This window comes from Lemur catta, chromosome 13, assembly GCF_020740605.2.
Source record: "Lemur catta isolate mLemCat1 chromosome 13, mLemCat1.pri, whole genome shotgun sequence".
In the NCBI taxonomy this organism is placed as follows: Eukaryota; Metazoa; Chordata; class Mammalia; order Primates; family Lemuridae; genus Lemur; species Lemur catta.
This window is the reverse complement of record NC_059140.1, coordinates 42,285,793-42,308,323: the sequence shown is the minus strand read 5'-3', so window position 1 is coordinate 42,308,323 and position 22,531 is coordinate 42,285,793. Positions and strand designations below refer to the sequence as shown.

At 36.9% G+C, this 22,531-nt stretch overlaps 1 protein-coding gene across 3 annotated transcripts in view; it reads left to right on the top strand.

Annotated features, from left to right (window-relative positions):
- The window catches only part of PIBF1 (progesterone immunomodulatory binding factor 1), a 189,059-nt gene that overhangs the window by 125,018 nt on the left and 41,510 nt on the right, over window positions 1–22,531 (top strand). For all 3 annotated transcript variants that reach the window (XM_045567309.1, XM_045567310.1, XM_045567311.1), the window contains one exon: window positions 20,364–20,494. In XM_045567309.1, coding sequence (XP_045423265.1) covers window positions 20,364–20,494 — 131 coding nt within the window. The remainder of the gene's footprint in view (window positions 1–20,363; window positions 20,495–22,531) is intronic.

The window sequence follows — 22,531 nt, the reverse complement described above, 5'->3', positions numbered from 1 at the left end:
GGGATTGTGTTTCTGTTTAAGCATAGAGAAAATAAAAAAAAAATCAGAAAATATATCATGCCAAGGGGTCATGCATTGTAAATATATAATAAGCTGTATTGGTGCAAACTTACAGGCAGAGAATTAACAGAGTACACACCATCCCCCGAGTTCGCTTCCCACAGGAAAGTGTGCTTAGGCCTGGCATAGATAGTCTGGAAGCACCACTGAAAGGGCTCTGATAGAGGGACTCTACCCATCCGTTCTACACTTTTAAAGAGGAAAAGGACAGGGAACATCTGAGAGCCATGTAGCAATGGAAGAGGGAGCCTCTGGAGCTTCGTACCTCAGATCAGCCTCTCCTAAAAGAGTAGGAAGTAGCCTCCAGGGCCATCCATATATTCTCTCTTTAACATCAAATAGTGGTGACCTCTGGGATTAGGAGTGGGGTTGGGAGGAATGACTAATTTTTATCTTAGGCATTTTTTTTTAATTTTTTTAGAGACAAGATCTTCCTCTTGTCGCCCAGGCCAGAGTGCAGTAGCCTGATCATAGCTCACTGCAGCCTCAAACTCCTGGCTCAAGCGATCCTCCTGCCTCTGCTTCCCAAAGTTACCTTAGGTATTTTTGAATTATATTAATTTATTCCAACCCACATGTATTGCTTAGTAATTTTTGAAAATCTGTTGAATTTTTTAAAATCTATTGATTTTTTTTGGTTTTTTTCTTTGGGGTTTTTTTGTTTGTTTGGGGTTTTTTTTGTTTTGGTTTGGTTTGGTTTGGTTTTTTTGTTTTGTTTTTGATACAGGGTCTTGCTCTATTGCTAAGATTAGAGTGCAGTGGCTTCATAATAGCTCACTGCAGCCCCAAACTCCTGGGCTCAAGTGAGCTTCCCACCTCAGCCTCCTGAGTAGCTGGGACTACAGGCACATGTCATCATGTTCATCTACTTTTTTTTTTTTCTGGTAAAGATAAGGGTCTCACTATATTGTCCAGGCCAGTCTTGAGCTCCTGGCCTCAAGCAGTCTTCCCAGCTCAGCCTCCCAGTTGCTGGGACTGCAGGCATACACCACCATGCCCAGCCAATTTTTTTGTAGATGCAGGGCCTTGCTCTATTGCCCGGGCTACTCTTGAACTCCTAGCCTCAAGTCATACTCTTGCCTTGGCCTCCCAAAGTGCTAGGATTACAGATGTGAACCACTGTACCCGGCCTGAATAGTTTTTTTTGTTTGTTTGTTAGCATAGATTTGGTGACCAACACAGTATCTAACTTATAATAAGCATAGAGTAAATATTGATTAGATTTAGATCTAGCCCATCCATGGAACCTATGTAAGTTTATAAAGATTTTGAAAATAGGCCAGGCGCGGTGGCTCACGCCTATAATGCTAGCACTCTGAGAGGCTGAGGCAGGAGGATTGCTTGAGGACAGGAGTTCAAGACCAGCCTGAGCAACAGCAAGACCCATCTCTACAAAAAATAGAGAAAATTAACCAGGCATAGTGGCACACTCCTGTAGTCTCAGCTACTCAGGAGGCTGAGGTAGAAGAATCGCTTGAGCCTAGGAGTTTGAGGTCATAGTAAGCTGTGATGATGCCACTGCACTTTAGTCAGGGCAACAGGGTAAGACTGTCTCAAAAAAAAAAAAAAAAAAAAAACCAATAATAGCAAAAAAGATTTTGAAAGTAAGTAGAAAAACCTACTTTTAAAAGACATCTCTATAAACATATCTTTAATCAAAGATTATGTTCTGGAGCAATATTTTTTATTATCCAACATTTCATTGCCAAGGAAGTATATACGTGTATACTCACATACATATTCATAATATGCTCATGATATATGCATGGAGATATTTGCAGTGATACACACCAAAGTAATAATCATTGATTTTGGTTATAATTATGGAGGAGGCACTGAGGTTCTAGGATGGATGGGGGATACCCATTCAATTCACATTCCCTCTCTGTACTATGTATATGTGGCATTCTCTCCTTCCCTCCCTCCCTGCTGTACCTCCCCTCTATTTCATTATTAAGAGCAAGTATATTAAAGGAATATGGAAGTTTCCAGAATATCAGAAAAGGATTTTGCTATAGGAAAAATTCAGAAGCATCTGAAAACACAAAATGTGCATTTGAAAACTTTAGAACTGAGGAATGGTGTCTAATATATGCTAAGGCAGGGACAAAAGATGTGACTGAAGGAGAGTTTCTGCTTGGTAGAATCTTGGTAATACTTGCCAGTATATTCTAGTAAATACTAGTAAAATTGGAATACATGATCTCTACAAACATAGTAAAAATAAGTACCTTTACTATAAATAAAGCATTCGCCTGTGTCCTTTGAGTTGCCTGACCCATTCCTCTGACTCTGACAATTGCTGGGCCTGTTCCGCCAGCATCCCCCGTGATCCCAATCTCTTGGAAGGAGTCTGGTACACACAACTCATAGGACCTCACCTCAGCATTTTAAAGGGGGAGACTCATGTACCTTTCACACAGTCCAAAAAGAACTACATCTCATTAAACCTCAAAGCTAACCTTCCCACCGTATTTCTGAAACTTCATTGATGTGAACAAAACTCCATTATCTTATGTCTCACTAAGGGGAAACCTAGGGGACGCTGACATTTAAACTATGATACAATGCTTTATTATCACTTTAACTTTTGGGTTTTTTTTTTTTGCATTTTAGGCATTTAGACTTTAGGTGGTGATTTTTATCATATATTGCACAACTCTGTTTCTGTGCTTTTCTTCTAAACACAGACTTTCTTTCAGTGCCAAGTCACATTGTAATCTTTTTAGACGTTTTAAATGACAATTAAACTATTTTTTTCTTTTTTTTTTTTTTTGAGACAGAGTGTCACTTTGTTACCCGGGCTAGAGTGAGTGCCGTGGCGTCAGCCTAGCTCACAGCAACCTCAAACTCCTGGGCTTAAGCGATCCTACTGCCTCAGCCTCCCGAGTAGCTGGGACTACAGGCATGAGCCACCATGCCCGGCTAATTTATTTGTATATATATTTTTAGTTGGCCAGATAATTTCTTTCTATTTTTAGTAGAGACGGGGTCTCACTCTTGCTCAGGCTGGTCTCGAACTCCTGACCTCGAGCGATCCACCCGCCTCGGCCTCCCAGAGCTAGGATTACAGGCGTGAGCCACCGCGCCCGGCCGACAATTAAACTAAACCTACAAAGGACTAGCCATACTTAAAACTCAATCAAAATAACAATATGAACAGCTAAGACCAAATTTGTTCATTTGTGGACCAACAGCAATTATAAGATGCATCCTGTTTTCATAGAAGAGATGAGAAATGGTATGATTTATGGGATTCCTTTGCCTTCCCAAATGTTTCTCTGTTTACTGATTATTAAAATTCCTTTAATAAAGAACAATAACTTAAAAAATAACACTTAAATGAGGTACTACATTGCCTGAATTATCTTGTGTTTTGCAAGTGAAGGTTACCTCATCAGCCCATCAGAAGTCTGTCTGCTAGTAGAATGGTAGTCACTAGAGGCAGAGAAGCGTAGAGGAGTAGGGAATGAAGAGATTTGGACTAACAGGTACAAACATACAGTTAGCTAGAAGCAATAAGTACTAGTATTCAATAGCAGAGTAGGGTGACTATAGTTAATAATTTGCCAAGGCAGGAGGATCACTTGAGGCCAAGAGTTCAAGACTTGTCTGCGCAACATAGCAAGATCCTGTCTCTATAAAAAGTTAAAAAAAATAAGCCAGTTTTGGTGGTGCACACCTGTAGTCCAGCTACTCAGAAAGCTGAAGCAGGAGGATCACTTGAACCCAGAAATTAGATGTTGCAGCAAGCTATGATCAGAGCACTGCACTCCAGCCTGGGTGACAGAGTGAGACCCTGTCTCTAAAAAATGAAAAAAAAGAAAAACACAATATTGTATATTTCAAAATAGCTAGATGATTTGAAATGTTCCTGACACAAAGAAATGATAAATGTTTGAGGGTATGGATATCCTAAATACCCTGATTTGATCATTACATATTATATACATGTATCAAAATATCACATGTCCCATAAATATGTTTTTTGGTTTTTTCTTCTTTCTTTCTTTCTTTTTTTTTTTTTTTTTGAGACAGAGTCTTACTCTATTGCCTGGGCTAGAGTGCTGTGGCATCAGCCTAGCTCACGGCAACCTCAAACTCCTGGGCTCAGGTGATCCTCCTGCCTCAGCCTCCTGAGTAGCTGGGATTATTGGCACACGCCACCACACCTGGCTAATTTTTTCTATTTTTAGTAGAGATGGGGTCTCACTCTTGCTCAGGCTGGTCTCAAAACTCCTAAGCTCAAGCAATCCTCCTGCTTCAGCCTTCCAGAGTACTAGGATTACAGGCGTGAGCCACCACACCTGGCCAAATACATATAATTTTATGTATCAACTTAAAAAGTAATAATAAATAAAATCTTTCTCTTAACCAAAACTGTCCTCCATGTTATTGATCATGACATCCTATTTTAAAATGTCCATTGCCTACCAATGTCCAGATTCTTTAGCATTGCATAGAAGGCCAGTTTGATCCTAACCTACTCCCTACTTCTCATCCTCATCTTCTATCATCTCCCCTCTCCTCAGGTCTTCACTTGCTGTCCCCTCCCACCACTTTGTTACCTTCCTACTTCTCAGTTTCTTTTTTTTTTTTTTTTGAGACAGAGTCTCATTCTCTTGCCTAGGCTAGGGTGCCATGACGTCAGCCTAGCTCACAGCAACCTCAAACTCCTGGGCTCAAGAGATCCTCCTGCCGCAGCCTCCCGGGTAGCTGGGACTACAGGCATGCGCCACCATGCCTGTCTAATTTTTTCTATTTTTAGTTGTTTGGCTAATTTCTTTCTATTTATAGTAGAGACGGGGTCTCGCACTTGCTCGGGCTGGTCTCGAACTCCTGAGGTCAAACGATCCACCCACCTCGGCCTCCCAGAGTGCTAGGATTACAGGCGTGAGCCACCGCACCCAGCCTTCAGTCTCCTTTGTTTACTTCTTTTTCTTTAAATATTAACATGACCCAGGATTCCGTCTTGGCACTGTTCTCTTCATACTGCATTTTCTTTCATCTTGTTCCATGGCCTCAGCTATCACCTACAATGTATTTTTTTGCTGTAACCTTTTTTTAGTAAATCAGATATGTATGTGGTGAGTATGTATATAATCATAATTCAAAGAGTACCAAAGGAATATTCAGCAAATATCAAGTTCTCCCTGCTTTCTTCATACCGTCCTCTGAACATCTCTGTAATCAGTCTCTTGCTCTAGTGGTGATGACTTGGAACAATCTCTTATCATCTCTCATCTGAATTTTTTTAGTAACCACATGATTGGCATGACTGTCTATCTTTTAAGTTCCCCACCTTGTTGCCAGAATGCTCTTTCTAGATGCAAATCTGTTCTTGCTTCCACATTTAGAGTTGTCTCTGCTTTCTAAAAATAGTGATATACAGATCTTGCATTATCTAGCCCTTGCCTATATATCCAGTTTCATTTTATTAATATATTATACCACATAGACTCACACACACACATCTTGCAATTCTCCATGCACTCTGTGCTATTTCATGCCTTCATGCTTTTTGCACACTCCAGTCTCTTTGCCCAGTATGGCCTTGTCCACATCACAAACACTTATCTTTCAAGATCACTTTCAGGTGTCACCTGTTCTATTAAGCCTTTTATGAACCACAGGTAAAAGTGACTTCTGTATCCCCGTGATACCATATATACAATGATTGATAGAAAATAGCTAGGTAGATAGATGGATGCATGGATAGGTAAGTAGATAGATAGATATTCCCATCAACATAATTGTTGACATGGCTATCTATAAGCTTTTAGGGGAGGGACTGTTTTTATTGGTCTATATATCCACACCACTTAGCACAGTATCTACTTCTGGTAAATAGTAAGTAGATGTTTGGTGGAGAACTGATTTCCAGTTGTTTGTTGTTTTTTTGGTTTTTTTTTTTTTTTTTTTTTTGAGACAGAGTCTCATTCTGTTGCCCAGGCTAGAGTGAGTGCCGTGGTGTCAGCCTAGCTCACAGCAACCTCAAACTCCTGGGCTCAAGCAATCCTACTGCCTCAGCCTCCCGAGTAGCTGCAACTACAGGCATACACCACCATGCCCAGCTAATTTTTTGTATATATATTTTTAGTTGTCCATATAATTTCTTTCTATTTTTTTAGTAGAGACGGGGTCTCACTCTTGCTCAGGCTGGTCTCGAACTCCTGAGGTCAAACAATCCACCCGCCTCAGCCTCCCAGAGTGCTAGGATTACAGGCGTGAGCCACCATGCCCGGCCTGATTTCCAGTTTTGATGGGTCAAAGTATGTTAGAGAATTGGGGGATACTGGAATAAATCTGAAACAGAATGGAAGTCCTTACCGAGAGGACCAAAGGATGACAGTGGAATCAGAGCTGCTAATTAGAGAAGAAAAAAGAAACCTTACAGTATCACAGAATCAACCACATGCCTTTTGTTACATACAGAAGCAGAGCAAAGGAATACATATGTCAGCTCTAGCCACCAACACTATGAAAAAAATACTCTTAAGTTACATGAGATCAGTAGAATCAACCTTGATTGATAGCATTCTGGGGATTTTGTTTGTTTCTTGTTTGCTTGTGGAAGGGGCAAAAAGCCCACAGCTTTCAAGTTAGGCAGACTTGTTTACATGACTTTAGGCAAGTTATCCTCTGTAACCCTCAATTTTTCAACCTGTAAGATTAAAGTAAAAATACTATATTACATGTCTGCCCCAAGAATTAGAGATAATCCAATCTAGGATAAGCACTTAGTGTGATAACTGGCATATATTAATCACTAAGTAAATGCAGGATGTTATTTCTGTCCTATGTTTCATTTATTTTTCTACTTCTGGTCATAGTGCTAATATATGTTTATAGTAAACCTAGCTACTTTTAAAGAAAATAGTAGTTATAGAATTGGAGTAAATAATGCTTATTTTGCCTATATAGAAATATTAAGAATGACTGATAAAAATGAATTTTAACATAGTAAGATTTTTTAAGGATAATTTAAGCAATTTCTATAAAGAGGTACGTGGTACTAAAACTACAGTTCTGAGGTGTAATCAATTGTTCTTGTCAAATTTAAAAGGATATTTAATTGCATACAATTTAAGGATTTTAGGAGAAATGTGAAAGACTACATATTTTAAGAAAAACTTCAAATTAGCCAGAATTGTTATATTAAAATTAGAAAACATGAATTGCTGATAAATTAGTTGAGTCAGTATACAAAAAAGCAAAAGTTAAGCAATAATAATATGTAAGACAAAAATGGAGATAAGCATATTATTTCAGAGCAATGATAACATAGTCTTTATTACAAATTTTAAGTAAATATTTTATTAAAATAAAATCATTATGTGAATTTATATGTATAAATAACAATAGCTAATAATTTTGAGAGCTTAATGCCAGTCACAGCACTTTATGAAACCATAAGAGTGTTGCTTGGGCTATCTGGAATCTCCAGAGCGTGAGACCCCTGACTTTGCCAGCTTGCCTAGACTTCCTGAAGCCTGAAAGGAACTCTTCTGAGTGAGCTTCCACTAGGTTGGCAAGTATATCAGAGGAGAATCAAAGAATAGAAAAAATGACTCAGATAGAAAATCTACTCAGTCTACTCTTAGGTTCCTGAGGGATATGTTGTTGGCTATAGTTAACATATTGAGTACTGTAATATATGATACCATTGCTCTTCAGTTCTAAAAATTTTCCCCAAGTGATCAGACCCTCAGAAAACTAACCAAAGAATTGACCTGAGACTGATTTGGATTGGGGCTGATTTGAATGTGAATTTGGTCCTTTATAATTAAAAATGTAGCCACTAACCTAAACAAATGGCTTTCATACTTTTTTGACCATGACCTATAGTAAGAGTGTGCCTTATGTAGCAACCCAGTACACACATATATGTGTGTATTTGTGTCTGTGTGTGTGCCTGAAACAATACCCTTACCACGTGTAGTATGTTCTGGTAGTTGCTATTCTGTTCTGTTTCTTTTTTCTTTTATTCTTTTGTTTTAATACTGCTTGCAACCCAGAAGGCAAGAACATTGGTCTGGACAGACATGTAATGCATTTTCTTCTTATGGAAGCCTGTGTGAGAAAGTAGCTTAGGGATCGAGGAGAGAGGAAAGTTGAAAATATAGAAATGAGTAAAGCATGTTAGAGTCAGGCAGTGTGACTGGGGCTTTTTTGTTTGTTTGTTTGTTTGTTTGTTTGTTTTAATGGGAAGTAAACTGGGAAGGTGTGACTGTGGTATAAAAATCTAGAATGCTTCCCAGTTGTATATATCTCCCACCTATAGGGGCAGTACTAATCCAACCTCTTTATCATTTTGAATTAACACAGTGTGCTGCTGAAACAATTGTTATATTTTGCCATATTTTTGTCCTGTTCTTTCTACCCCCTTGAACAATCTTATACAAATTTATTGTGGTTTTTCTCATCGACTGGAATTAGTACCATTTGCAAACTTGAATAATTCTAGTCTGTACTCTGATCCTCCGAATTATTTATGATACACATCCATAGCTAAGCTCAGAGAACCGCATTATTTTCATTCTTTTCTTGTTTTTCTTGAGACAGGGTCTCACTCTGTCGGCCTAGCTAGAGTGCAGTAGCGTCATCCATAGCTCACAGCAACCTCAAACTCCTGGGCTCAAGCGATTTTCCTGCCTCAGCCTCCCAAGTAGCTGCGACTGTAGGTGCTCACCACCATTCCCAGCTAATTTTTCTATTTTTGGTAGAGAAAAGGTATCACTCAGCCTGGTCTTGAACTCCTGACCTCAAGCAGTCCTCCCGCCTCAGCCTCCCAAAGTGCTAGGGTTACAGGTGTGAACCGCTGCGCCGGGCCTGTTTTCATTTTTTATCTACAGATGTGTTTAGACCTCATCATCACAAAGATACCCTTTTAATTCCATAGTGATTCCTTTTTTAAAGTAAATCTTATTTTGAACTTTATTGAGTTTTTTAAAGGCCTCATATCTATGTGTTAACATTTTAATCACTCAGTTACATAGTTCTTAAGGAACTCCAGTAAATAGCAGATTTCCCATTGTAGAAATCATGTTACTTTTCCCCAAATAAACGTTTCTTTATGGCTTCTTATATACAGAAAGCTTATTAGAATAATTTATAAAGGTAATGTTGTTATAAAATGTTTTAGCCCATCATGCCATTTATCTCAGCATAAGAAGTAAAGTGCATTTAGTAAATGACTTTTGTTAAGTGTTAAGCTGTACTGATAATCAAATTCAATCTTTCAGCAAATAACCTACTAAGTGCCGGGCATTGTTCTAGGTTCTGGGGATGATCAATGAATAACACACAAAAATTTCTGCCCTTTGAAGTTTGTATTGGAGTTGGGGAAATAAGGATTTTTTTCAAGTGAAATATATAATCAATTAAAACTGATAAGTTATATGGAGGAAAATAAACTGGAAAGAGGATTGTAACCAATTCATACTGCACATAGTTCCCAATCCAGCAGGCATGCAGGAGGTTCAAAGTGAGTGCAGTGGTTCTCAAGTATCTTCTGAAACTGACCAAAGCAACAAGGAAAGGGGTACAAGAGCTTGTAGGTGCACCATGAACACAGGTGCCCAGGTAAAAGCAATCATACCTACAGCACGGTAGAATGTCTGTGAAGCATATTTCTTTGTAGATAATTGGTCAAGTTTCTTTATTGTTTGTGTGTGTACATACATGTGCCTTTAATACCCCTTCCTCATTTTGGGGTAATAGAGGAGAGAGATTCTTTTCTGTTCACATTTTAGATTCTTCTAACTTAATATTGCTTTATTTCTGTTGAGGGACAGTAGTGAGTATTGGCTGAGGCCATGATTCTGAAGCCAGACTCTTTGGATTCAAACTTTAGTTCTGGCAATTACTAGCTATGTTAACTTTGATAAGTTGTTTAACCTCGCTGTGCCTCAGTGTCCTCATTTCTAAAATATTTGTTTAGTTCCAAATAAAATAAGTTTCACTGAAATATTTCCTCAGCAAATGAGTTGGTTGCTTTCAATTTTTAAGATGGATTATGTTTTTCAACATCTAAGAGGGGGGAAAAAACAACCAAAAAAAGAAGAGGAAAAAATAGCTTTTATTTTTATTTATTTTTTTTAAGAGAGTCTTGCTTTGTCATGCAGCCTAGAGTGCAACTATCATGGCTCACTGCAGCCTTGAACTCGTGGGCGCAAGCAATCCTCCCACCTGAGCCAGGTAGGCACTACCACACCCAGCCTAAAAAAATATGTTTTAAAAACTGGCGTAGAGGCCAGGCTCAGTGGCTCATGCCTATAATCCTAGTACTTCGTAAGGCAGAGGCAGGAGGATTGCTTGAGGCCAGGAGTTCGAGACCAAGCAGAGCAACAGCGAGACCCCATCTCTAGAAAAAATAGAAAATTTGGCCAGGTGTGGTGGTACGTGCCTCTAGTCCTAGCTACTCTGTAGGCTGAGGCAGGAGAATTGCTTGAGCCCAGGAGCTGGAGGCTACAGTGAGCTATGATCTCGCCAACAGAGCAAGACCCCCTTCTCTAAAAAAGTAATAAATAAAATAAAAACAGGCCAAGACAATCTGAAAAGGCTACTTACTGTATGAGTCCAACTATCTGACATTTTGGAAAAGGCAAAACTATGGAGTCAATGAAAAAGATCAGTGGTCACCAGAAGGGCAGGGTGAATAGGCAGAGCACAGGGGATTTTAAGGCAGTGAAAGTACTCCGTATGAAACCATAATAATGGTGGATACATGTCATTGTACATTTGGCTAAGCACATAGAATGTACACTACCAAGAGTGAACCCTAATGTAAACTATAGACTTTGGATAATGATGATACATCAACATTAGGAGGCTTACTTTCCATTCAACTTTGCTGTGAACCTAAAACTAAAAAATAGTCTATTTAAAAAAAAAAAAAAACAAAGATGAGACAGGAAATGGAATCTGAGTACCACAGATAGAAAAAAGAAAGGAGAAAAGGAAAGGAAAGGGGGGGATATTAGTGACTTATTTTTCTGTGTAAGTGATTGTGGCTACCTTTTGTCACTTGTGTACAGTTTGTTAGTCTTTCCACCTACTTTTGTCGGTAGCAGGAAAATACTCTCTGGAAAGTAACTTTGTCTAGAAATAGATTGTAACTTAACTTCTTAACATAGGTAACAGATCTTTTTTCTAACACTAAAGAATTTGCGAGAGACTTAGTTTTCACCATGTGTCTGTGCATGTATTTCATGTGGTGCTTCATCCCTCAAGTTACCATTCTAACATATTTGTGGATATACAGGATATAATATAACTAGATATATGAGTAGTTGTTTAAATTAGTGATGCATAATAAAGTTTCATGAAGAAGACTTAAAGAGACTGTTGGAACAAACAAGATTTATAGGTAATATATAACATGATCATAACACAGTATCAGCCAGCCTAAGCAAGAGCGAGGCCCCATCTCTACAAAAAAATAGAAAAATTAGCCAGATGTGGTAGTGCACACCTGTAGTCCCAACTACTCAGGAGGCTGAGGCAGGAGGATCACTTGAGCCTAGGAGTTTGAGGTTGCAGTGAGCAATGATCACACCACTGCACTCTAGCCGGGGTGATAGAGCAAGACCTTGTCTCAAAAAAAAAAAAAAAATAGTACCAGAAATGGCCTTTAACATGTAGAAATTATTAACTACTGTTACTCTGTTTCTTATGTTTTGTTTTTTGGTTTTTTTGGGTTTTTTTTTAAGACAGACTGTCACTCTGTTGCCCAGGCTAGAGTGCTGTGGCATCAGCCTAGCTCACAGCAACCTCAAACTCTTGGGCTCAAGCAATCCTACTGCCTCAGCCTCCCGAGTAGCTGGGACCACAGGCATGCGCCACCATGCCCAGCTAATTTTTTGTATATATTTTTAGCTGTCGAGATAATTTCTTTCTATTTTTCAGTAGAGATGGCGTCTTGCTCTTGCTCAGGCTGGTCTCGAACTCCTGACCTCGAGCCATCCTCCTGCTTCGGCCTCCCAAAGTGCTAGGATTACAGGCGTGAGCCACTGCACCCGGCCTGTTTCTTATGTTTTGAGGTTGTTCTGGTATAGAATTACATTAGAAAGTAATGTCTTTAGTTTAATAATGATGAACATGTGTTTATCTTCCATATGAATGATTGATTTGTTACATGGACAAGACGTTCACTTTTGTTGTAATGGCTCTGTGTCTAACCTTGCCAAGTTCTTAAATCAAAAAGTCTTTGTTATGGCTCATTCTGGAAAATTTTCAGTTAACATGGATTTAGGACAATATGCTAGAATTTGTTCTTTAAGCTAGGCTTTTATGGGTTCAAATACCAGGTCAAATGCATATATGTGCATGTGTGTTTGTTTGTACATGACAAATGCCAACCACCACTGAAGTCGGGAAAAACAACGGCTTATGTATAAATTATATTCTGTTTACACATCAAACAAGTAAGGTAATTATTTAAACTTTTTACCTAACTGGTTGTAGCTTAAAAACTCATGAGTGATTATAAATTTTTTCATTTAAGAACTGTGTGCAGATCATAATGTAAATTCTTCACACCCACACACACCCCCCTCAGTCAGCATTGTTATACAATTGAAGCCCCACTGTCAATTAAAATTAATTTCTCAGAGGTAGCTGTGAAGGAGAAAGAAACTGCAAACACTTGAAATTAAAAAAATCTGTTCTCTGACTCTAATCAACTCTCTCAGGCCTTTCCTACCCACTAAATCTGTCCTTTATTTGGACTCATTACAACTCCCAGTCTCATATACTCTTTCATATTTTTCCAATCTGTCAAGCCCCTCCTGGGTTTACTTTTCTTCCTACCCAGCCTTGGACTTTATCAACCATCTGACTACTACAGTTCACTAGCACTCTGGATTGCTTTGTTGCCAGATTCATCCATCAGGCTTTTCTTGACAATCCCTACCTTTAGCATAGTATCTTACAATCTCGTAGTTACTCTATAAATATTTAATGGAAGGAAGGAGAGAGAGAGAAAATTCTTTGGTTTTGTGGTAATGTGCTGAAAAATTCTTGTGGAAATGTGCTACTTTTACTGCTGGGAAGCATTTCCAATTCAGGTTGTTGAACATCAACTAGGCCCTCACTGCTGTTGCCTAGTATTTTTATTTTTCTGTATCTGTCCTGTTTCCCATTATCTCCATCACAGATCACTTCTCCTCCCCAGAACCATCAATCCTGTGATCTTGTCTCCTTTCCTTATTACAGTTGGGTCATCTAAACTTATTTTCACCCAGGGATTTTTCAGTATCTTCACTTACTCTTTTTACTCTCTTTGGTCTCCCTTCTTTATATATGCACACATACATATATGGTGAGGGGGAGGTCTGTTGGCATAGGTACCTTTCGAAAGTTAACTGCCTGTCCTAACTTAATTTCTTCTGCTCTCTTGCCCCATCAGCTATGCCCTTCCTCAGTGGTCATTAATGACTTCCTAATGGCCAGTGTTCTCTTCTCAGAGCTCATCCAATTTGATCTATGGCATGACATTATAGATATTCTAGAAATCCTGTCCTCTTTTTGCATTACAACACTATTCTCCCTGGCTCTTGTCCTGTAACTCAGATGGCTCTTTAGTCTACTTAGCTGATGTCTTCATCTGCTTTTAAATGTAGGCGTCCCTCATGTGTCTGCCCTTTGCTCTGTTCTAACACCTCAGCAGAGATTCTAAAACATTAGTAAGTATAAGAGTCATCTAAGATTCTCATTTAAAATGTAGGTTTCTAGATTCTGCCCTCAGAGATTGTGATTAAGTAGGTGCAGAATGAAGCCCAGAAATGTGCATTTTATTAAAGTGATGAAAAGCCACACTTTGAAAAAATAATGCTCTATAGTCCTGTCTACTTCAATGACTTCCATGTTGGTCACTCTCAAATATTTTAACATCCCATTGCTACAAATTTCTCCTCCTCCCTGGACAATATTTTGAAAATCTCAAGGCCAGACAGAAGCAGGGATGATAATCAACTACCGTGCACTTGCTCGTGGTTATTAAAATAATAAAATACTTTTAGGAACATTGGTGAACAGCTGCTGCACTAAGCCCCCCACTGCCAGTTCCATCACAGTCTCTTCTGTTCTGCCCCTCTCCTGAGACCCTCCTGGACCTGCCTGCAAACCAGCAACAAAGAGGTCATAACCTGGCACAACAGAGTTTTACCAGTATCCTAACTGGCTGAACTGTATCAGTTAAATTTTACATTACCTCTGTTAAAGATGATGATGTCCTTAATCATATGAAGACATGGGAAAAGGAACTGGTTTTAATGGGGAGGATCGTAAGTTCAGGATGTAAGATGATTTACCTACTAAAATAGTTGGCCTTCAGCAAGTCCAAGATCACTAGAACTGTGTTCTCCAAATTTGGCTGATCATCAGAATCTAAGGCTTAACCTGGAGAAATTTTGCTTCAGTAGGACTGGGTAGGGCCCAGAAATCACTGTTTTTTGACCTTTTCCCCAGTAATCAAGAACACAAGGAAGTAGTACCAAAGTGTTGCCTCATATTGGACCTCAAGTAGGCATTTTACATTCATAGCATGATCAAAAAGATTAAGCAAGGATATGTAAGTGGTTCACTACAAACTGCCACCACTCCTAGAAAGTATTACTTGTACATATTTTATACACAGAAAGCAACCCAATGTTAAATTCCGTTCAACAGAGTTCATTTTGTCCCTGGCAATAAAGAGCTCCATTTCCAGGAGTTTCTGTGAAAAACACCCAAAGAAAAATATTCTGCATTTAGGAAAAACACACAACAAAATGTAGCCACCTTTATATTAGTTTTTTAAATTTTAGGAGAAAATCTATAATTGGAGATTATCATCCAAGTATAAATTAAATTAATCTTTGAATCAAAATACATGATTATGTTTTAATCAGGTGTTGCTTTTCTCTGTATCATACGTACAGGCTATTGAAACAAAGGAGGAATAACAATTCTATATAATGTTGTGTCATGAGTTTAATCCTGAGTCATTTATTACGTATATGATTCCTGAGTCACTAATTACTAAGGCTTTCCTATAAGGAAACCATTACTAACAATAGGCAGAGTGAGAGATTACAAAACTTTTTGAATGGTAATTATTCTGGTTACACAAAGGCTTTTTAAAACCATACTGGAGGAAATACATTTATTTCAAAAATAGAAATTAGCATCACTTTTTATTGAGAGACAGAGACATGTACTTTTTCCTGAGGAATGAAAATAGACAGGGTATTTAGAAGCCTACAACTAAGTTTATAAGGAAATATATCCTTAAAACTTACAGCACTGTTATAGTTTTTATTATTCAGAGGGTGAGGAGGGTTATAGGTTGTATATTAAAAATACCTTTTGAAAGTAAGTTTTTTACCCTTAGTTTTGCTTATAATATTAAAAACCAATATACGTTAATGCTATCATGAAAAAATTGAAAAGAATAATTAAGAATGCTGCTATGGGATATTTTTTACACAATTCAAATTAGATTTGGTAGGTTTTAAACAGCTCATTCTATAGAGAAGTTAACTTCAATTTGTAAATGCTCTTAGTCCTTCTGTAACCCTTGCACTGCCCTCACCCCCCACCCCCTTCATACACATGGACTATTCTGCACTTTGAAACACAAAGCAACTTGTCAGTTCAGTTTATTCAGTTAGGGTCAGTTCTGTGAAAACAAAGTCAAGGCAATTGTTTGATTTAATTGACTAGAGAAACTGGTTATACAGGTTAGTAGAACTTAGCTTTATTTTTGTCTTGCTGCATATTTGTTCATAAAGCAACTTAGTAAAATAATAAGAATCCTGTGACATTGTAATAAATTTTAAAGAATGATTACCAAAGCAAAGAAAAAGCACACTAAAACCCAAAGTGTAGAAAGTATTCATAGTATTTTTTTCTTTATGTCTCCACTTTCACAATAATGAACTGTCTTCCTAAAAAATGAAGTCTTCTTTTCTTTCACCACTCAATTCCTTTTCTTTGAGGGATTTATTTTCCTGGACTACAGTTAAAATAACCATAAGAAAATTTTCTATATAATTTAGATGGATAATTTATAATTTAAATACTTTTATAAAATAGGCCTCTAACTGCAAGCAGATATTCTCTAATAGGTGATCAGCCCCCTCTGGGCTTCAGTGTCCTCCTTACCCACCTGGACCTCATGGTTGTCATTTTAACAATATTCTCCCTTGGGCCAGGCGCAGTGGCTCATGGCTGTAATCCTAGCACTCTGGGAGGCCGAAGCAGGAGGATCAGTCAAGGTCAGGAGTTCGAGACCAGACTGAGCAAGAGGGAGACCCCATCTCTACTAAAAAAAATAGAAAGAAATTAACTGGACAACTAAAAATACATAGAAAAAATTAGCCTGGCATGGTGGCGCATGCCTGTAGTCCCAGCTACTTGGGAGGCTGAGGCAGAAAGATTCTTGAGCCCAGGAGTTTGAGGTTGCTGTGAGCTAGGCTGATGCCATGGCACTCTAGCCTAGGAAACAGAGTGAGACTCTGTCTCAGAAAAAACAAACAAACAAACAATATTTTCCCTTGATTCTTTCCACCTCCCACCATACTTTCTACTATACTCATCCTACTGTCCTCTGCTCCTTCAGCACCTAGGCTGCTAATCACTCATTGTTTTGTTAAAATCAGTGGAAAACCAAAAAATTGAAGTGCTAAAATATGTTAGGTCTTAATATTAAAACAGTATAAAGATCTCATAAATAAAATTCATTCAAAAAAATACAAAACATTTTTTGTCCCAGGAATACAACCAAGCTTTAGCCTCAATTAAATTTAGCAATCATGAAAGAAAGAGGAAGAAATTTTTCTAATATATATGAAAGGCTAGAAATTTATTGTCAAAGAGCGTCTAAAGGTCATAGAGTAGGTGGGACTTTTATAATTTTGTTCTGTGTAATAAAATACCCCCCTTCCTACCCTCTTAACCCTTATAATAGATATCCACCAGTTTTGTTGTGATTATCTAACTGTAGAATACCTTTTTCAAGAACTCATTATGTACCAAAATAGGGGCCTGCAGACATTGACAACACTGCATTTAATCCTGTAGAGACAACCATTTTACATTTGCTTAGGGGAAAAAAAAAAAGCAAAAACAATTTTTTTTTTTTTTGAGACAGAATCTCACTCTGTTGCCCGGGCTAGAGTGAGTGCCGTGGCGTCAGCCTAGCTCACAGCAACCTCAAACTCCTGGGCTCGAGCAATCCTCCTGCCTCAGCGTCCCGAGTAGCTGGGACTACAGGCATGTACCACCATGCCCGGCTAATTTTATATTTACATATATATATATATATGTATTTTTTTTTAGCTCTCTGTATAATTTCTTTTCTATTTTTTAGTAGAGACTGGGATCTCGCTCTTGCTCAGGCTGGTCTCGAACTCCTGAGCTCAAACAATCTGCCCGCCTCGGCCTCCCAGAGTGCTAGGATTACAGGCGTGAGCCACCGCGCCCGGCCAAAAACAAATTTTAAAAGAACGGTTGAGGCTAAGCATGTGGCTCATGCCTGTAATTCTAGCACTCTGGGAGGCTGAAGCCAGAGGATCACTTGAGGTCAGGAGTTCGAGACCAGCCTTAGCAAGACCCTATCTCTAATAAAAATAGAAAAAATTAGTCAGTGTGGTCGCATGCGCCTGTAGTCCCAGCTACTTGGAAGGCTGAGGCAGGAGGCTTGCTTGAGCCTAGGAGTTTAAGTTGTGGTGAGCTATGATGACTCCACTGTACTCTAGCTGGGATGACAGACCAAGGCTCTGTCTCAAAAAAAATTTAGGGTTGAGTTGTATATAACTTAATAAAATCCTTTAGGTAAAAACCTTGGTCTTATATGTCAAAAGCATTAAATAGTCATACTGGCCAGGTATGATGACTCACACCTGTAATCCCAGCACCTTGGGAGGCCAAGGCAGGTGTTCAAGATTATAGTGAGGTAAGATCATGCTACTGTACTCGAGCCTGGGTGACAGAGTGAGACCCTGTCTCTAAAATAAATAAATTAGTCATAGCCCTTAACCCAGTTTTCCTGTTTTGAAAACAATTTAATAACAAAAATATTAACGTAAGAGAAAAACATCTACACTACAGAAAAGATTTGTTGTAATATTACTTATACTAATCCGAAATTGATAACATCCTAAATGTCTATTACTATAAGCAGTGTAATTAAATTATGATATATTGGCTTGCTAGAGAGTTTTGTAGCCACTAATAATACAAATACTCCAACAACCTGGAAAAATTAATCTTATATAAGGTTATGTGAAAAAGCACAATATAAAATTGTACATAGTGTACAAGTAATGAACAATCTAAAAAAGAAATTCACAATTCCATTCACAATAGCATCAGAAAGAATAAAATACTTTGGAATAAATTTAAACAAACAGGCAAAAGATATTCTGTGTTCATTGATTGGAAGACTTAAAATTGTTAGGATGACAATACTACCCAAAACAACCTCCAAATTAAGTATAATCCCTGTCAAAATCCCAATGGCATTTTTTATAGAAATAGAAAAACCTATCCTAAAATTTAAGGGATCTTGAATGGCCAAAATAAGCTTGAAAAGGAAAAACAAAGTTGAAAGGACCCATACTTTCAGATTTCAAATTTACGACAAAGCTATAGAAATCAAAACAGTGTGCTACTGGCGTAAGGATGACATATAGATCAATGGAATGGAATAGAGAGCCCAGAAATAAAAAATTCATGTATATGGCCAATGGTTTTCAACAAGGGTGCCAAGACCATTTAATGAGGAAAAGACAGTCTTTTCAACAAAGGGACTGGTAAAACTGGGTATCTACATGCAAAAGAATGAAGTTGGACCCTAACCTTCACCATGTACGAAAACTAACTCAAAATGGATCAAAGACCTAAATTTAAGAGCTGAGGGTATAAAACTCATAGAAGAAAACACGGGAGAAAAATCTTTATGACCTTGAATTTGGCAGTGATTTCTCCAAAAGAACAGTCACAAAAGAACAAAATAGGTAAATTGGACTTCATAAATGCAAAAACTTGTATATCAAAAGACATTATCAAGAGTGAAAGCCCACAAAATGAAACAAATTATTTGCAAATTATATATTTAATAAGAATTTATTATCCAGAATATATTAACAACTCCAACAACTCAACAGCAACAAAACAGTCAAAGTATGGACAAAAGACTTGAGTAGACATTTTCCAAAGAAGATATACAAATGGCCAGTATGCACGTAAAATAACAAATGTTGGCCAGGATGTACAGTAATTGGAGCCAAGTGCCTCAATGTTAGAAATGTATAATAGAATATAGCTGCTGTGGAAAACTATTGCAGTTCCTCAAAAAGTTAATTATAAAATTACCATTTGACCTAGCAATTCTACTTCACTCCTAGGTAGATATGAAAACAGGGATTCAAACATGTACAGTATTTGCATCCCAATGTTCACAGTAGCACTATTCACAATAGCCAAAGAGTGTAAACAACGCAAGTGTCCATCAACAGATGACTGGATAAACAAAATGTGCTATAAACATACAGTGGAATATTATTTGACCATAAAAAGGAATGAAGTTCTGATACATGGTACACATGGAAGAACCTTGAAAACATTATGCTAAGTGAAATAAACAGACAATAAAGGACAAATATTGTATGGTTCTGCTTATATGCGGTATCTAGAATAGGCAAATGCATAGCATAGAGGTTTCCAGGGCCTAGGAAAGAAGGAAATGGGGAGTTTTTACTTAATGGGTACAGAGTTTCTGTTTAGGCTGATGAAAGTGTTCTGGAAATAAATAGTAGTGGTGGCTACACAACATTTTATATGTGCTTAATGCCACTGAATTGTATACCTTCAAATGGCTAGAATGGTAAATGTTACATTATTTATATTTTAACCACATTTGGGGGAAATTTAATTATAGATAGTGATTCAGATACATAAATTATGTATTTTTAAAACAAAGAAGGGAATATGAAGAAATGAAAAAGTTACCAAATTATGTGGTTATTTTGAGTAGAAATAAAGCTCAAATAAAAGGTTTAATTTTTAGCTAATGTATTTCATTAAAAGAAGAGATATTTTATGATGCTGATTTAAAATGTTTGTTTCATATTTGTAGTAATTATTATTAAAAATAGCTATATTAATAATTTTTGAAACCTTTAAATTTACACAGGAAAAGCTTTTCAGAATACTTCATGTAGAAGGGATTTGTATACTTTATAATATGTACACTTAGAATGATTTCAGTTTGTTATCAGATTTTCTAGATTTTAATGAAACCAATGTTTCTTTAGCTTGACAAGGCCAATTCACTATTGAACCAGACGCAGCAACCTTACAGATACCTCATTGAATCAGTGCGTCAAAGAGATTCTAAGATTGATTTATTGACGGAGTGTATTTCACAACTTGAGAAAGATGTCAGGTAAACTATCTACAAATCTTTTATTTGAATAATAAAGACATTGTATACATAATGCTGCTTAGATGAATTCGGGTTGTAAATTGTGAAGAAAAAATTTAAATAATGAAGGTGGTCTTAAATGTAATGAATATTAAACTTCACTTAGAAAAACCAAGGTCACCTCACATCAGGTGTTCACATTCCACCTAAGATAGGAAGTTTTAGTATAGACATAACAATGCTGCACTTATTAACATAACAATCTATCTACCCTAGGGGACACAAAGGCTATCTAGTCCTTGTTCCCTAGAATTCTTTAGTTGGATATAGCTCGACCAAAGGGAGAGGTAGAATATAACCATGTGCCATTTGTGGAGTTAAAATGACTTTTTAAACACAAAAAGATACATATTTACTTAGATTCAGGTTGACTTTGCCAAGGAATTTTTAGCCTTTTCTTCTCCTGACCCTTTACATGAGGTAACCCATGAATTGCCTCAGTGTAAATAAATAAATTCTTTTCAGTTCCTTAGTTTGAAATTGTTTTTGTATGAGACCTTATCCAAAAGACTTGCTCCATTTAGTAGTCATTGAAATTCTTTACCTGTTCATCTATGTGGCCATTTTAGCTTTTTTAACTAAAATAAAACGATGACTTATGTAAAGGAAAAGGTTTTAACCCATGGATAGATGGTTGGTTAGGTGGCTTAGTTATTAGATTTTAAGATTATTAGAATAATTTAAATTAATAATTAATAATTAATTGATTATTAAATAATTTAACTTGTCATAAATGTGGAAGCAGAGAATTTGATAGAAATAAAAATAGTTAAATCAAGGAATTGGAAAACAGTAAGGAGAAGATAGTTATTAAATCCAGGCTTCCTAAGGTATGCAAACAAAAATATAAAACTTGGTAATTAAGTCCAAAATATAAGTGTTCTTTTTCATAATCAGAATAATTACCTTCTCCTCTCATTTCCACCCTCCAAAATAATTGGTCCAGAGCTCTATTCCTGGTCTTAATTTTGTGATGATTTATTTAAATAATTTTAAATCACATTTATAGTTTAAACACCAAAGGAAATAATGATAATTTATTTCTAGATCATTTTAAAGTTAAAAATTATATTTATGTAATTTGTATGTTTATATACATAACCAACATTAATAAATTAATAGTTCTTGGGGACGAGAAATTATGTTTTTCATCATTCACTGGATACCTGGGAAATTGAGGAAGGAACCCCAAAGAGAACTTTTTCCTCCTATGTTATACATTTCTGTTATATTTGAAATTTTTATAATAGCCTTTATAATCTTGGGGGGAATATGATTTATGTAAAAGTCCTGAGAAAAAAATTGCTTCTTTCATTGTTACCTCTGAATAAATTTGCATATATATTTTACTAAGAATTAAGGTAGCTGAAAATGTTTAATATAGAGAAAAATAATAGCTCGCTATAGGAGAAAATTATAAAGATGAACAAATTCAGCCCTAGAGAAATTAAGTGACTTTGTCCTCTGAGAACATACAGAATTGTAATAGAGCCAAAAGTTGAGTCTGTATCTGTCTGCTTTCTAATTCTATACTCTTAACCATTATGTTATACTGCCTCCCTATGTTCTATGCTGAATAAGGGATAATTTTTAATTAACTAGTGTAATTAAGGAAGAGAAGCAAAAAAAAAAAATAGTGTATCAGAGTGGTTAAAAGTAAGGCTGTCACCAGTTGGGAATTGTTGAAGCTGGATAACAAAGATACATGGGGGGTTGTTATATTTTCCCTGTTTTGAAATATTCTATAATAAAGTTGTTTTTTTTTAAACTTATTTTTAAAAGGGAGTTTTCAAGTCCAGCTCAGTACTTACTTTTGAACTGTGCAAAAATACATTTAAACTCTCTAAACCTCCGTTGTCTGATAGAACTATAATGATAAAAATATTCCATATCTGTGCTGTCCAGTGTGGTAGCCACTTGCTAACCACATGTGACTGTTGAGCATTTAAAATGTACTTGTGTTACTGAGGAACTAAATTTTTTGTTTTATTTAAATTA